At 53.0% G+C, this 16,967-nt stretch overlaps 2 protein-coding genes across 4 annotated transcripts in view; one reads left to right on the top strand and one right to left on the bottom strand.

The window, feature by feature from the left end:
• The first annotated feature begins 90 nt into the window (after positions 1 to 90).
• Positions 91 to 9,651, top strand: ZDHHC23 (zDHHC palmitoyltransferase 23). Of its 3 annotated transcripts, none has more exons than XM_075542511.1 (5): positions 91 to 307; positions 789 to 999; positions 3,594 to 4,301; positions 6,050 to 6,208; positions 8,227 to 9,651. In XM_075542511.1, exons 2-5 carry the CDS (start codon positions 839 to 841, stop codon positions 8,492 to 8,494), a joined length of 1,296 nt encoding a protein of 431 aa, XP_075398626.1. In that variant the 5' UTR covers positions 91 to 307; positions 789 to 838; the 3' UTR covers positions 8,495 to 9,651. The 3 variants fall into 3 exon arrangements, with proteins under 3 accessions (XP_075398626.1, XP_075398624.1, XP_075398625.1); XM_075542509.1 differs by having other exon boundaries at positions 6,041 to 6,208; XM_075542510.1 differs by having other exon boundaries at positions 91 to 324; positions 6,041 to 6,208.
• A 42-nt stretch (positions 9,652 to 9,693) lies between these two features.
• The window catches only part of CCDC191 (coiled-coil domain containing 191), a 98,192-nt gene continuing 90,918 nt past the window's right edge, over positions 9,694 to 16,967 (bottom strand). Inside the window, exon 17 of the mRNA XM_075542508.1 lies at positions 9,694 to 15,891. Coding sequence (XP_075398623.1) covers positions 15,753 to 15,891 — 139 coding nt within the window. The 3' untranslated portion in view covers positions 9,694 to 15,752. The remainder of the gene's footprint in view (positions 15,892 to 16,967) is intronic.

Below are 16,967 nucleotides of genomic sequence, written 5' to 3'. Positions count from 1 at the left end.
TTCCCGGGCTGCGAGCGGTGCACGTGCGGTGGGCGGGGCGTGGTGGGCGGGGCGGGCACCCGGAAGCGAGCGGAGTCCCCGCCCCCAGCCCAGCCAGCCGGGGCCGCGGGCACGGCCGCGGAAGGCGCCCGGGCCGTGAGGCCCACCCCGGGCTGTGCTCACAGGTGGGCCGCGTCGAGGGCGCGGCCGAGCAGAATCCGGGTGTCGGGTCTCCAGGTGCCACGTCCGGAGTTCCCGGAACAGGGCCGGAGACGGGTCCTGCGCCGCCCGCCCGAGGAGCCACCCTCTGCTTGGGTGTCTCGGGCAGGTAACTTCTCTTCCAAGGTCATTCGCGGTCCACGTTCTCGGGATTGGCAGGGGCGGGACAGTGGGCTGGACGGCGCCGGGCGTCCTCGGAGTCGGGGCGCCGCTGCCAGCAGCGGCCGCCCGCCCGGTTCCCCTGCGCAGCCCCGAAAAGCGAGCGATCCACCTACCTGCCCAGGCTTCGGGCGGCGCCCGCTGGCCCTCTAGCCCGCACCTGCGGGCGAGCGCCGCCGCCCGCGCCCGGCTGTCCCGACCGCGTGGTCGGCTGTTGCCATGGGAACGCCGGTACCCTGACGGCGCCTGCCCTGGTGGTGAGGGCGGGGAAGGCAGCTCCGCCCTGCGAGGCTGGATCTCGGTACCTGGGTAAGCCGAGCGAGCCGCAAAATCGGAAGCGAAGGGCGGCGCCAGAAAGGTGTTTCTTGGCTGGTTAAGCCTCGGGCTTTGGCGTGGATGTGCTAACGCGATGTGACTCGTGTCCTTTGCAGCTTAACCTTCAGAGGGCTGCTTACACCTCGCGCGGTGGCAGGTGCGAATCATGACACAGAAAGGCAGAATGAAGCCTGCGAAGAAAAAGAAAACCGAAGAGCCTGAATTGGAGCCCCTCTGCTGCTGCGAGTACATAGATCAGAATGGGGAGAAGAACCACGTGGCTGCCTGTTTGTGTGACTGCCAAGACCTCGATGAAGGGTGTGAAAGGTAAGAGCGGGCGTGTGTCTAGGTGCCACTCGGTCGTTCCATTTGGGAACCCGGAAGTCTAGAATTTGCTCCAGCTTCCCATTCCCAGGCTCTGCAATGGAAAGTTGTCTTGTGTGTCCAGTGTGTCGTTTTATGAAGACGAATTACTTAGTGGTGCAGCAGTTGACTTTTCTGGGATGCTATTTTCATGTCGAGGAAGAGAGAAAAGGAGAGAGGGAGGCAGAAAAGGGGGCAGGCAATTCTAGAGAGCAAGCTAGCAGAATCTCAGTAAAACATACATTGCTTCTAGAAAGTTCCAGTGGTCTCTGGGGTCTCGGCTGTTAGAACCTAGTGGGGTACCTGGCCACAAGGGGATTTGGGGTTTGGAAGCTTATTTTCCTGTCAGAGGGATTGGTCTCGTCCCTTATGTGTGGGGACAAATCTCAGCCAGAAGGCATAGCAGAGCCCCCCAGGACTGGTCTATTTCAGTGTGAGCTGCAATAAGACTGGATCAATCCTACTGATTTTGGCTTTTATTTGCATCACTATCCTCAGAAATGGGATTCACTCTCCAGAAAAACCATGTTCAACATCTCAGAAAATGTTTTGTGCCCAAGACTCAGTGCCTGGGTTTTTCCTCCATTTTCTAAATATTTGTAATTTTTCGGTTGTCATATAAAAGGGTTGGAAATGTGGTTTTTCACATTAATATTTCCAGTTAAAAAAGTCACAACGGCTGCTAATTGCCGACTTGGAGCCTGGGCGCATTCATCCAGCCATTACACACACCGTCCTGAGGGACTGCTCCATCCTGGCTGGTAACCAGCCTTGACTCCTGAAGACCCTGCAACTCCTTCGCCGTTCCTCCTTGATAGTGCGTGCCCTTCGGGAAGTCTTTTGCTAAAGGTGCTTTGAGTTTGCAGTCCAAAACCCACATTAAGAGGATGGATGAACAGAGAGATGCTGCTTTCACAGCCTCCATCCCGTCAAGACCGCAGCTCTTCCATTAACCTTGCCAACGCTGCGTGCCTCCACGCTCCTGGGACCTAGGCTCCACCCCCCACCCCCTTCCCCTCTCCCCTGCTCTCCTCCTCCTCGCTCAGTGTGTCTGCTCCCTGCAGCTCTCTGTGGTTCCTGTACAGTTAGGTCCTGCACACTCTCCAGTCCTTTTCCAGTTGGCCGTCTAAGACCAAAGTCTTTGTTAAGTCTAAGTTAAGACCAAAGTCCTTGCTAAGTAAGTTAAAAAGCCCAATGCCACTCATTCGATTCCACCTCATAGCAACCCTGTCTAGGGTTTCTGAGGCTCGGTCTTGATCAGAGCGGACAGGTTCCTCTCTCTCCTCAGGAAAGTCTGCTAACCTGTACCTCAGTTATTAGGTCCATAGGAGTCTGACCTTCACCCTTCCTATCCAGTCCCCTATACCTGAAGGGTATACCCCCTCTACCATTCCCTCATTGACCCTGCCAGTTAGGAGTGCCTGGCGGCTAGTGGTTACGCATTGGACAGCTAACTCCTAAGGCCAGCAATTCGAAACCACCAGCTGCCCTGGGGCAGGAGAAAGAGGAGGCTTTCTACTCCTGTAAAGGGTTACAGCCTCGGAAACCTCCAGGGGCAGTTTTCCTTTGCCCTTCAGGGTCGCCATGAGTCAGCAGGGACTCTGTTGCGGTGAATTAGGTTAGAGTTTTGGTGTGCAGTCCCGAACCCAGGACATTTCTCTCCACTGGACCGCCAGCTGCCCTTCCCCTCCACCCTGGCAAGTGCCAGCCAGCCTGCAAGGTGGAGCATTGATTCCCCTTCTCCACATAGACACCCCCCCCCCATGTATTCACTGCCCTCTGAGCAGGCCTGATTCTCTGTCCAGAATAGCTCACTGGGGGTTTATTGCTGCTCTGCCATTTATCAAATATTTCCTAAATTTTCATTGCTGGATTATAAAAGTTTCTGAGGCTCTTTTAAAAATTTTTAAATTAAAAGATCATTTATTGGGGGCTTGTATAGCAATACATACATCAGTTATATCAAGCATATTTGTACATATGTTGCCATTTTCTAAACCTTTAGCTCCTCTCTTTTCCCTCCCTCCCCCTCCCACCTTTTTGGGAGTTCCCGCCCCCCCCCCCCCGGAAGTGTTTTATAACTGTGCTGGCCTAGGTCTCAACAGAATCGTACAACATATAGAACACATGAATCCTCACAGTGGTTAAGCATTCATGGGTTAACCATCAGCGCTGCTACTGGAGAGAGGTCTGAGTTCACCAGCAGCTCCTCCGGCACAGGCCAGGGCTGCCTGCTCCCACCAAGACTGACAGTCTCGGGCATCCCATGAGCAGCTGCCCCTGTCCTGCAGGGTCGCTCTGAGTTGGAATCTACTGGATAGCAGTGGGCCGTTCATTTAGAGGAGTCATCATTTGGACCGTCACATTTCTGAACATTATCTTCTTCATAATTTAAAAAGGACAAAGGAAGCTGGGAAGCTTGTGGTTTACTCTGAAGGAAGTGGGGTTCTTGGCCTTGGACCACTCCACTCGCTGACCTGTTGCCGGGTTGGGCCTGCGGCGGTTTTGCATTCAGCATGCCCACACGCGTGCCACCTCCTTGTGCTCTCTCTCGACAGGTGGATCACGTGCAGATCCATACGGCCAGAGACTTGCGAGCGTATCATGGATACAGTTTCCGACCGCCTCCGGATTCCTTGGCTCAGCGGCGCCAGAAAGGTTAACATTACCATCATTCCCCCCCTCGTCCTCCTGCCCGGCTTCCTCCACGTGGCCTCCTGGCATTTCCTGCTGGGGGTGGTGGTGCTGACCGCCCTTCCTGTGCTGGCACTGTGGTACTACTACCTCACTCACAGACGGAAAGACCGGACTCTGTTCTTCCTGAGCCTCGGGCTGTTCTCTCTGGGTTACATGTACTACGTGTTCCTGCACGAAGTGGTCCCCAAAGGGCGCGTGGGGCCCACCCGCCTGGCCGTCCTTACCTGCGGGTTACTTCTGATACTCCTAGCCTTGTACCGAGCCAAGAAGAACCCAGGCTACCTCCGGAACCCAGAGGGCGGCGATCGGTCGCTCAGCAAGAGCCAGACGGAAGCACTGGACAGGAAAGGGCAGGAGAAAACCCAGGCGTTCTCGGCCGCAGACGTGGCAGGAAGTGTCAGCAATCGAACCGGGAAGGATGAGCCTAAGGACACCTCCAAGATGACGGCTGGCAGCGCCGCCAAGGTGAAGGACTGGTGTGCCCAGTGCCAGCTGGTGCGGCCGGCCCGGGCGTGGCACTGCCGCCTGTGCGGTGTCTGTGTGAGGAGAATGGATCACCATTGCGTCTGGTAGGTTGGCACGTGGGGAGGCGTGGAACATCTCTCAATCCCCAGAGAGCTCTTTAGACGCCTTTGTCATCCTGATGGATCTCTCCTTCCTACTCTTACACCTTGTAGGTGGGTGTGGGCTGTTAAGATGGTCCCACTTAGTCATCAGGGTTTCCCCCCCAAGTTTCAGATTTAGTTCTCCCAGTCATTTCCTGAAGGGCAATAGCAGAAACTTACAAAAAAAATTTTTTTGTTGTTGCTAATCTCTCGACTTGCCCCTGACGTCCTCATACCTACGTAGCAGGACCTGCACTTGAAGCGTGCGTGTGCACGTGCAGATGTTAGATTTATCAGGATCTCTACAGCTATGTCCATGTACTCATCCTTCGGGACACAGGGAAGAAAGGCAGTACTACTATATGTAGGTGACTGTCATCTCGCCATTCATTGTCAATTACGACGCTGCTGGTAATTTCCACTCGCTGTTAAGTTGGTACCTCCCTTTTCAGACCATTTGTAGAGATGGGCGCCTTTTGTGCCCCGGACCTCCTGGCTGGCCAGTAACAAGTGAAGACCTTTAAAGCCCCCAAGAAAAACTAAATGTGCCATTTGTAAGAGCGAATGTTGCCGCGCTACTGAGTCTGGCTAAACAACGCCCGTGTGATGGATTCAGGGCTGGCTGCTGTCAGCAGCAAGCTTGCCGCTGCATCCCTCCCAAGCCAGTGTGGTAAACGGTGCATAGGACTCCGTAGGTAGCCTGCTTCCCCTCACAGACTCACAGAAGGTGGCGGGGTAGGAAGGCAGGAGGGCGCTGGACTGGGCGAGGAAGGGGCAGCCCTTGCTTGGGGCTTTGTCTTAAGGAGCCGGGGGTGTTTTCACTCAGGAGTTAGGAGTGTTCTCGTGTTTTAGATTGTATACACCCCGGTGGCGCGGTGATTACATACTGGACTGCTAACCTCACCGTCCACAGTTCAAAACCACCAGCTGCTACTCGGGAGAGTAGGCTTTCTACTCCCGTAAAGAGTCACCGTCTCAGAAACCCTGAGGGGCAGTTTGCCTCTGCCCTGTCGTGTTGCCACGAGTCAGAATTGACTTGGTGGCAGAGAGCTTGGTTACCCTCAGAGACCGTGAGCTGCCCATGTGTGAGTGTGAGCGTGCCTATTTACAGAGGCAGGGGGTCTGACTGCTCTGACTTAAAGACAGCCTCGTGTGCCCACTTGAGCATCCTTGTGTGCAGTGGACAGAAGGGACCTGCCCGTTCATCCTGCCGCTCAGAGGGTCCTAACGTAATGTGTTTCCCTGACAACGAGTCTGCAGATTTTTCTATTCTTCCCTACCCCTCGTTAGGCTCCGAACCTCTGAATTGTTTCTAGAGGCTACTTGAGCATCTGTTTTCCCCAAACTGTAATCCTTGCGATTTGTAAGTTTCCACAGCTGACAGCATCCCTTCTCCCTATTGTCCTGATGAAGATACAGTTCTTGACACTTTGGGTAGTAGGTTTCATCTATTCCTTCGAAGAATGGGTCAGCCAGGCTCTACTTTGGCCTCTGTGTGTCTTTAAGCTCCTGCCATGCAAAGAGCAGAGGCTGTAAGGCTCCCGGCAGGCCATTACTTTAAGTCCCGAGAACGGAACAATGAGAACTTCCCAGTGATCGGAATTGACACGATTCCGGTTTTAAAGAACTTGCGTCTTTATCATGTGAGTTCCATAGAGTTTTTAAAAGTCTTATTTGCTTTTTTTCCCTCCTGCTGTTTTGAGGATAAATAGCTGTGTTGGCGAATCAAACCATCAAGCATTCATACTTGCCCTTTTGATCTTCTTGCTCACGTCGGTGTACGGGATCACGCTCACCTTGGACACCATCTGCAGGGACAGGAGCGTCTTCACCGCGCTCTTCTATTGTCCGGGAGTTTACACCACTTACAGGTGAGGCGGCGATGACGGGAACTAGAGTAACTCAATGGAAACAGGAATAGCTGTTGCCATTAATGGGGAACCATTCTTTGCTCTGGATCCCTGGTGGCATAGAGGATACATGTTGGGCTGCTAACCTCAGGGTCAGCGGTTCAAAGCCACCAGCCAGCTCCTCAGGAGAAAGACGAAACTTTCTACTCCCTTAAAGAGTTACTGTCTGGGAAACGCACAGGGGCAGTTCTACCCTACCCTATAGGGTCAGTGTGAGTCAGAATTGATTTGATGACAATGAGTTTATGTTTTTGTGTGTATCTGCTCCTAGGTTAGGCTTTTTCAACTCCAAACATCGGGCGAGCTGTGGAGATGTTGGGATTCCCTGAAAGGATTCCCTGAATTCCCTGCCAACAAAATTGTGCAGTGGACGTGTGTGTGTGTGTGTGTATTTATGTCGTAACGTCACAAAGGTCCTTGACCTGTAAAAGTAGGACCAGACTTCATGGGGGTGGGGGGGGGGCTTCCAGAATCCCGTGGCCATGTGCAGGCTCCACATTCAGTGAGTCAGCAAATGGAAACCGCAGCAATAAGCAAACTGCTTGGAGGACTGGGTGTGACTGTGAAGCCCTTGCTCCCATCGCACCTGTCAGGGAAACATGCCTTCTGCCTGCTCCATGCCTCCTGTTCTTCTTCAGCCCGGTCGCATTTCAGGTGCTACACCATCCGCAACCTTTCTAACTTCTCTTTGGCTTTTCCTGTGGGACTGTCGCTTCCTGTTTTTCTTTTTCTATCACCTCTCAGGAGGACTGCGGTATCTAGGGCAGAATTTCCTTATGCACCGTGACTTGGGTATTAGGAAGATTTCACACGGTGGCAAAAGGTGGGGTTTTTCAGCATTGGCCCCAGCACCACTCCTCCCGACTCCCGCCCCCTTCCTGGCAGGCAGCATGGTGAGGCCTCTCTGGTTGCCTGTCTCAGGTGGGGCAGCTCTGCCCACGGGGGTGCCTGCTTTTTCTGCTGGGGCTTCGTGGTCAGAGCAAGCCTGCTCCTTCAGCATAGTGCCCCTATGCAGGCTTTGGTCTTCTTAACTCCAGAGACACACCCTTCCATGGTCACGGTAAATGTGGATGTCTGGGGCATTTTTAGAATAGAGCGGTTCTCCGGATTGGTTTCCTTCTCGCTGCTGAGAGCCTTCAGCAGCCCATCCACGGTGACCGTCCTGGAGTGGATGGAGCCTGTCTCTGGCACTAGGCAGGCCTTTGAAGACTGGGTGCCAGACTGGAATGGATTGAGCAGCTTGGGGCTGGTGCCGTTTCTAACTCCATTCAGGCAGGTCATCATCACTTGCCCTCCGTGGGCCTCAGGCTTTCCTCTTTTTGGGGAGGCCTTCTGACTTTTTAATCATCTGCAGACTTGTGGGCCTTCAAAATTATTCCCCAAATGGGTTTATTTCCAGCTAACTCTCTTGTTAGCAAATGTGGGTGAAAACCACCAAATGGACCACGGAGCTGCAGGTCCTCCTCGCCGCCTCAGCAGGGGCCGTGCTGTCCTGTCCAAGGCGGTGGTACTCTTGCACATCTGACCAGAAACTCGGCACTTCTCGTAGCTGCTTTGCATTGTCTGCACTGGATGGGGCAGGATGGAGATGGTGGTTTGGGCATTGGTCTGGTCACCCTCCTCGGGCCTGGCCCAGCTTCTCCAGGACACTGGCTGCCATGTCAGGGTGCCCTCATTTGCTCAGGAGCGAGGCCCAACTTAGAAATCATTCACTCAGCCAACAGATGTTGCCTGCTCTCGAGGCAGTGGCGTAGTTGTGTCTGGGGCTGAAAAATGGACATTTTTTAAAAAGTCCTTGCTGTTTTAATAAGACATAGCGGGAGGAAGAGGCACCCGTTACTATTTTACAGACCCGTTAGCGGTCACACGTTGAGCAGGTCCTCAGTCGTGGGTGTGCGGGACGTTGAGGAGGGTGACAACTTTGAGAGTGTTGTTGTGACCGAGCGGCCGCGCAGCCTGACTGTCCTCTCCCCCGTCAGCTCGGCGCTGTCCTTCACCTGCGTGTGGTACTCTGCCATCATCACCGCAGGCATGGCCTACATCCTGCTGATCCAGCTGATCAACATCAGCTACAACGTGACCGAGAGGGAAGTCCAGCAGGCCCTGCGACAGAAGACGGGACGCCGGCTCCTCTGCGGGCTCATCGTGGACACAGGCCAGTACAGTCGGGGCTTCCTGCGTAACTGGCACCAGTTCTACACCCTGGGCGCCCGCGTTGCCCACCGCCCCGCCGAGGACATCGTGTGACGTGCCTTCCGATGGGCCCAGGGTGCACTTCCGTCTCCGCAGGATGCTTCTTTCCACCCCTGGTCTCGGTTCAGAGGCTTTCTAGGGGCCACGCTCAGGTGTAGAGACTGGACTGGAGTGTCCCACTTCCCGACGGAAGAGATTTTTGTATCAAAGCCGTAAAAGAGCCATTCCTCTCCGGTCACCTGAGTAGTCCGCTCGATGGCCAGGAGTCGAACAGGAAGTGGGTCGCAAAAGCACAAACAGCTGCAGTGCCCACCCCTGTGTAGGGGTTTGGAGTTGGGGAGTGGGACGAGGTCCCAGTCCCTCTGTGAAGTCTTAATAGCCATGCAAACTTTCCTCAACACTTCCTGGCTCTCAGGGTTACCTGCAAGGCGGGGTTCTGATGCCTTCCTCCGTGTCCTCACAGATGGTGGGGAGTGCCACGCGTGGGCTAAGGCCTGGGCATAGCAGCGGAAGCCCCTCAGGTGTGCAATCCTAAGACTCAGGACAATCCTAAGACTGCAGAGAATGCCGGGGCGTCAGAATACGGAGGCCAGTATTAGGGTTCTGAGCAGCGCAGTGAAAGCATTCATATTGGACCACCTTGTGCAGTTACACGTTGCTCTTTGGAGTATTAGATGTTCACTCCTCAAGGAGGGCAGGCAGACCCGATGGAGTTACAGGACAGTGCATCTGGTCTTGAAAGGGCAGTTTGGTGACAACCAGTGGCGACTACGGTTAGCGTAGTGTCCGGTGAAGTCCAGGTGATGAGATAGTGGGTGTTCTCTGGTCTTACTTATCTGTCGACTGCACTCTGGGTTACTATACATGACTCCAGGAAGGATTAATGTTTTCTTGCCTCTTTCCAGGTCTCACCTGGTAAGCTGCTAGCAGCCTCAGGGCAATGGCTGGAAGAGGCAAATGGACAGTCCCGTGGGAACACTTTGCTCTTGCTCCTGGGTAGGGTGGCCAGTTACTGTACCAAGGGCTACATTTCCGCTCATGTAAGCATTTCAGACCCCCATCGCCGGCAGCTCCACGTTGCACAGCGCGGCCTCTGGCGTTATTTGGGCAGCCGCGCGCCTGGGAGAGTTGCTTGGTTTTGTCCGCTTCACCTGCACATCCTGCTCACTCACCGTGTTCCCTCGCAGCTCCTCCAAGGCCAAGTATCTCACTCACGGGGGGGGGGGGGGGGGGGGGGAGCGGGGGCAGGGGTGGAGGCGGTGGTCATGGTTCCCACCGCTTCAGGGATTGTCCTTCTTTCCCAGCTGCTCCCCAAACGGGATCCCTTTCATTGTGTCTCAAAAGTGCAAAGGTATCGGAGAGATGAAGTCTTCCATCAAGAAGCGCAGGCTCTCCCGCGGCCCCAGAGTGACCAGGAGAGAATTTGGGGCTTCCCAGAAATGCACTTTTCTTAAGAAGAAAACTCTAGCATCCTCAAATTTGCCTGGTGGTGCTTCCCGCCTGTGCGCGCACTGATTTAGCAAGAGGTTCGTGGTGAGGGAACACAGCTCCTCCCTGCAGCCAGCCCCAGCCCCACTGGCCGTGAATCGGGCTGGCCCTAGGTCAGTCACCATGTGCTCAGGCTTGGGAGTAGCCCCCTGACGTTGAGGACTCAGCATTGTGCGGCCGAGCCAGTGAACGGGTGGTAGGGGTGGGTGTTCCTGGAGGTGTGTGTTCTGCGGCGACCCCCTTGCCTTGGGCCCGAGCGAAGTGATTGATTTGGGAGGAAGCTGGGTGTGATCTGCCTGATGGCTTTAGGCCTCAGTTTCCGGTAGGAGAGAAGACGGCGATGTCAAGAGCAGAAAGCATAGCCTCAGGTCTCCCTTCAGGGTCACAGGCGCCAACTCTCAGTCTCTGGCAGAGCTTAGTAAAAACCCTGACAACCTGAGTAGAGTCAGGCAGTTCAACCGCCTGCCAAATATTGAACAATAATCAAAATGCAATGCGATGAAGAGGACCGGTACCAAAAATAGAAAGTGCTTTGGGAGAATTGGGGGGGGCATGATCATCTTAACAGCATACCTCCCACTGCAATATGGGGGAGCTCCGTTTCCCACCCGCGGATAGCCACTGACTTGGCTCATTTGGAATTGAGATGCTGGTTTTAGTTCCCCTGTCGGCTCACAGGAGAAATGGGAGAGCTGTGGAAGCCTGTGCTGTTGGGCCCGTGCGCCCACAGAGGAACAGAAACAGGCGGCCAGGCGTGGCACCCTGTGGGCTCCGTGACATGGGGTTGCTACCCATAGACCAGGGGTCCTCAAACTTTTAAAACGGGGGGGGGGGGGCAGTTCACTGTCTCTCTAACCCGTTGGAGGGCTGGACTATAGTTTTTAAAAAAAATTATGAGCAAATTCCTATGCACACTGCATATATCTTATTTTTGAAGTAAAAAAACCCAAATGGGGCTAAAACACCCGGTAGGCCAGATAAATGTGCTCAGCGGTCCACAGTTTGAGGATGCCTGCCCTAGACCATAGCATCCCAGACTTACTGGGCCTACCTCTACCTTTGCAGAAAAAAGATAGTCAGTATCCCGTAGCAATGAAAAACTTTTGTCCTACCCATCATCCAGGGCAAAATGTAGGCAATTATTTTTGCAGCTGCCTGGATTACTCCAGAGCGCATGTGCGCCCCCCACCCTCCCCAACGCAGGGGATGATGTTGGCCACTTTGGGAAACACGGGGCTAGGCTGTGAGCCCTCTCATGCTCTGGAACTACGCGTGTGTGGGGTTTTTGTTAGTGACTTTGGCTCTTCCCAGAAGGCAGAAGAATGTATTTTGGGCGGATTTGAGGACAAGGCCTCTGGGAGGGAGAAGCATTGGGCGAGGGGGCTGCCTGCCTTGTGGACTGCCAAGCCAGCACCGGAAGATGTCTGTCTGCTCTCCTGTGACCACAGCTTTGCTCACCAACCCCTGAGAGGTCACGGCCTACTGGCCAGAGGGAAGAGAAATGCAGCTTCACTTGGGAGATTCCGCCAAGGACAGGATTTCATGAAAGGAGGAAGTCTTTTTGATATTTAAACCGATCCTTATGACACACAGAATACATACTTGGTGGTTCTAGCTGCGCCCACCAGACGGAAGGGAACCAACCTTAGCTGCTAAAGTAATGCCTTAAGCCTGTTGGATGGAGGGAAGGGAGTGAGTGAGAGAGAGAGATTAAAAGAATGTGTGTGTTTTTCAGGATATTGTAAATCTTTGTTATCCAGGTACAGGCAGTCCCCAGTTAGGATCACTTTGGAAACGATTAAATCAATCCCTACTTGGTGGCAACAAATTATTCATCACAATCCCCTTCACTCACTGCAGGTGCAGCGTTTAAATCGCTAAAAAGGTTTCCAGTCTTTTCTTTCACCCAAGGAAGGCTAAGGAAGTACTGGAGGCACCTGTCCTGACGGGCCCACAATTCTTAAAGACGCAGGAACAGAGCTCGCTTGTACCCTGGGAAGTGCCTGTGGTGTCTGTCTGCGGTACCATCTGCCTCGCTGACACATCGCTGTAAACTTTCTCCTATGCAAGCATCCTTGGTATTTCTAATATTTTTAGCAAGAGAGCATTTTCTGTACCAGAATCTTCCACCGCCAGGAAACAGTGCCAGTAAAGTTCAACATGAACCTGACAGCCTGCTTAGCAGGCTTCCTTTGGGTAGCATGTTAGCATTTTTATTACAGAGCTCAACACACACGCAAAAAAGGTGACAGCTAGGAGCACAGTTTTAACTCGATGTTTACTAATTACTGTTTTGTGGGGTCAGAGGGCTCACTAAAGTGGGTGGAGGTTTCCATGGACTTGGAGCGGTCTACTCTGTAACCAAAGGGGGCAGCAGCGAGTTTGTTGGTTTCTTTCAGCATGGACTGACTACAGTTTTCATCCAGAATTGGGGACCCCACAATTTGAAAAGAATTTCCTCTCAAGCCGTGCCTTAGAGACCTTTTGCTCAGGCACCTGTTGGGAATCTGGTGTTCTCGGCCACAGCTTGACACGTATGACATTGTATGGCATATTAGGATGTTGCAGAGGGGATGCCGGGAGACTGAGTACTCAGGTTTCCCTGAGTACTAAATGAAATTCAGTGTGTCCCACTGATGTTTGTGTGGCTGGTAAACTTGTTGCGAAATCAGCTAGCTTTACTCCTGTTGCCGATGGACAACTGTCCACACGGCAGCAGGCCAAAGACGGAACGGTGGCAAGTTTAGGGGGGGTAGAGGGGGGGACTGTGGCGGTCTCCCAAGTTGGGCTCTCGCCCTCCTACGGTGGCCTTGCCGGTGGCACTTTCCATCTCCGACAAGCTTTGACAGTGAGAGCCCTTCTGCTGTTCTAGATGGGATGCAACTGGAGCGCGTCAGAGGGAGACATATCTGCCAGGCCCGCCCGCCCGCCTGCCTCACGGGGACCCTGCGGTCTGAAGGATTTTCAGTGGGTTGTGGGGGATCTTGAGCCTTTCCATTTGATTACATCTCTGGGTCTGATGTTAGAGCAAAGGAAACCTCGGCATGTTATTTAATATTGAACTGATACTTAAGATCGACCGGCCCAACGACACTACAGGGGATTTCCACAGCCAGCTCTGTGCTAGGCATTTTGCACTGTTTTCATGCTTGTATCCTGTTCTTCTGAGAGCTCAGACACAAGGCCTTCAAGTGGAGATTTGCAAAGTGACTGCCATTTATGTCAAGTAATGTACTGTGACAATAAAGCACTTTCCTTAAAGGAAAACTGTTGGTACTTAGCCACTGATTTTTTTTAAACAAGAGAAACCCTGATAGCAGTGCTGTGTCTCTGCTGCCTCGATTTCCCCAGCCTGTAGACCTTTCCCTAGCCCTGATTAGTATTGTCGGAGTTGGTTTTTCCCTCCATTTTGTAGGTCAGGGACACGGCTTACATGGGCGTATGTTAACAGTAGCATCCCAAAGCACACCTTCAAGATATTTCAGGAAGAAACAGCACCGTTATTTTCCCTGTGTTTCTCTAGATCAGTGGTTCTCAACCTGTCGGTCGCGACCCCTTTGGTGGGCCAAACGACCTTTTCACAAGGGTCGCCCAATTCACAACAGTAGCAAGATTGCAGTTATGAAGTAGCAACGAAAATAGTTGTATGGTTGGGGAGTCACCTCAACCTGAACTGTATGGAAGGGTGGCGGCATGAGGAAGGTTGAGCACCACTGCCCTAGACGGTCCAGTAAATACGTCTAGGTGACTCAATGAGGACATAGCCCGCAGACCCAATTTCTAGTTGAGGTGGATGAACTACAAATAGCCTAATGGAGAAAACTTATACTGTGGAATTTTTTTAGGCCCCTGGTACGTTTATGTAAAGGATTCACCTCTCTTTATTTACACTTGCTATTTAAGTAATACTACGTAATAGTAGCAGTGTTTGCTTTCCGGATGCTAACATCAGCCAGTCTTCTGAACTGGATGAGCATAAAGTATGAGAGAGAGATGCTGATTGAGATCGATGTCACTGCGGATGGCTTTTAGACCTCGTTAGTGGTCTTTGTTTGAAATAAGAGAACATTTTTGAGTTTTCCGGCGACAGTGGTGTTACCATGGAAGGAAACATAAAATCCCCCGTAGGGCCGCATCCCATGTTAGCGTCATCACCACTCACGATGGAAAGGGCAGCGTTGACGTTAGGTTCGGAGGAGACGAACAACGGCGGCAGGGTGGAGATAGGCGAGGGGAGTGGGATGGGTGAGGACTGTCGCCTGTCAAACCGATGATTTAGCGTCTGGTCTCCTATCTGTGAGGGAGTCAGCCCTGTGCCACAGTGGGCGCACCCTGAGCTGCCAAGCACAGGCCTGCAGTTTGAACCCAGCAGCCAGTCTCCCTGGGACAGGTGACGCTTCCTGCCCCACAAAGATGTGCGCTCGTGGAAACCACAGGCACGGGGTCCTGCCCTGGAGAGTTGCCAAGAACCAACTGGCTGGATGACAGTGACTTTGGTCTTTGCGTGTGTGTGGTTCTCTGAGTACATTCTGCATCTGTGGGAGAGCAAGCTAAGTCATTTTGCAGGTGATGCAGTTCCGACAGCCCTGCTGACCCCAAGCACTGAACTGTTAACCACAGGGCGGCGTTCCAACCCGTCAGGCGCTCCTGGAGAGAAAACGAGACTGCCCCCGCGAAGACAGACAGAGCTTTGGAAGCCCCACCATTGGGCGCTCTGAGTTGGAAACTACTCAGTGGCATTGAGTGTGGCGTCCGTGAGTGTTAGACACTGATTTTAAGACGTGCGAGACCACGAGAATGCTCACGCGAACAACCACAGGAATTTAGTGTACCCGCTCAGGGTGTCATCGCACCAAATAGGAGCTGCCTCAGGCGAGCGGGGACTCTTGTGTTACTTGACTACATGAGCAGACTGCGAGGAAGGCTCACAACAAACAGGGATTTTGTTACACATTTCTTTTCCTAGCCAGGCATTCTCTGAGTCCCCAGGAGAGAGCATTTCACCCATCTTTTATACTCCATCGCACCTGGAAGATGAAGCCATCCTTTGACTCGGTCGCCTACAGTTTCACTCGCCAGCTCAGAGGCGGGGGCTAGCGGACAAACGAGGAGGGTCGCTGTGGAGACTACGATCTGGAGCGTGAACAGACATTTCAATTCGGTGCCCGGTCACCTTTTCCAGGCAGTAGCTTTGGAATCATAGCCCCCTGCTTCTCAAGGAGAAGGGTCTTTGGTGTCCCAGGTTCTCAGAATCCAGATCAGCAGCAGCTGCTCAGGAGCCCCTGGGAAAACGCCCTGTGGCGTCACCAGTCACCAGAGGGGGACGTCTGGTAGGATGCCCGGCTGAGGGCAGAGACCTACAGCACTGACTGCCTGCCGCCTTCTCCGCCCATCCTCACTCACTCTTCACTTCCGTTCCATTAGAGGCTCGCTTCTCAACAAGGCACATTATGCTTTAAGGGCACCTCCACATTTTCCTTCACAGCCTTAGGCAGGCTAACACTTGTTCTTTTTAAAGTTTATCATATTAGATAATAAACGGGATGAATTGGAGCAACGGAGATCCAGCCGGTTGTTCCGGGTGCTCCCGTCTAGAAATCAAAGACGGAAATAGAAATCTCCAACTCCTTTGATTCAAGAAGTGGCTGACAGGAAACATACTGAGTATATATATGTGGATGTAGGTGGGCTCGTGGCAACAACGCACAGGGCTTTATGGACCCATAGTGAGTCCCAACCGCTGTGCAGGGTGGGGGTCACCGGCACAACACAGACTCCTCACACAAGGGCGGAGCGTCCATCCGGCAGTGGGTGCTGCTCGCAGTCACCGAGGGGCCTGGAAGTCTGGGAGAATTTCAGCTACCTTCCTCCGGAGTTGCTCTCTCCTCAATTCCTTCAACCGCTCCTCCTGCATGGCTCTTGTGGCTTGCTTCCATGTCTGAAATGTGGTCCTGGAAATCCTCCTTTAAACATATGAAACAGAAATACTATGGGGAAAGCTGACTTTCTATCTGAAAGACATCATGCACTTTATAAATAATTACACATTATTAAATTATACAACTTTACAAATAATACCCGCGTGAACTGACTGTGAAAGGTGTGAAAATCACAACCGAGATTCAGACAGAAAGAATAACTGAAGAAAACAAAGCCATACAAGGGCGTGAGAGTGATGGGTTAGTTTTCCTTCCGATCAGGTGCTCAGGGAAACCCAGCTGGAGATGACACTGGGCAGTGGCCTCTAACCCGGGGTCTCTGAGAGCCACTCCCACCGCTGCTCACTGCCTGCATGTCCATTGTGCCCCGCAGGACGGGCAGTGTGAGCAAAGGTGAAGATGGGCCATCCATGCAGCATGTACCATGACGGGCCTCGGGCCTCGGGCCTGCTGGTGGCCTCACCTCCAACAACAAGTCCAGAAGGTCGGCTGAGAAAGAACATGCCTTAAGATAAACTGTTTGAAGTACTTACTGATGGCAAACCAAAGATGGCAGCCCGCCCTTAGTACAGACTGCATCTCAACCTAAACCAAAAGCCACCACCACCGGGCCACTAAGCCACATTATCATAAACCAGTGGCTCTCAACCTGTGGGTCGTGACCCTTTTGGGGGGGTCGAATGACCCTTTCACAGGGGTCGCCCGATTCATAACAGTAGCAAAATGACAGTGATGAAGTAGCAACGAAAATAATTTTATGGTTGGGGGTGGGGTCACCACCACATGAATGTATGAAAGGGTTGCGGCATTAGGAAGGCTGAGAACCACTGTCATAAACTAAGAAAAGGTGGCAGTTGTCAAGATTTTCATTTTACGTGGCCCCACAATCCACTCCCATGGACACAGCAGTCAGGAGACCAGATGACCCACTGACTGGGGCAACGTGCCGCTGCTCAAAACCAAACTCAAGCCCAAAGGAAACAAAACTCAGTCATGACTCAGCAACCTATGGGTTCCCCAACTGTAAATCTTCATGGGCGCAAAGAGCCTTATTTTTCTCATGCAGAGTGGCTGGTCTGCTTGCCCCAGACCTATGCTCT

The sequence above is a fragment of the Tenrec ecaudatus genome, chromosome 2, assembly GCF_050624435.1.
Source record: "Tenrec ecaudatus isolate mTenEca1 chromosome 2, mTenEca1.hap1, whole genome shotgun sequence".
Taxonomy (NCBI): domain Eukaryota; kingdom Metazoa; phylum Chordata; class Mammalia; order Afrosoricida; family Tenrecidae; genus Tenrec; species Tenrec ecaudatus.
The sequence above is the reverse complement of the archived record's forward strand: the minus strand, read 5'-3'. Positions and strand labels throughout refer to the sequence as shown.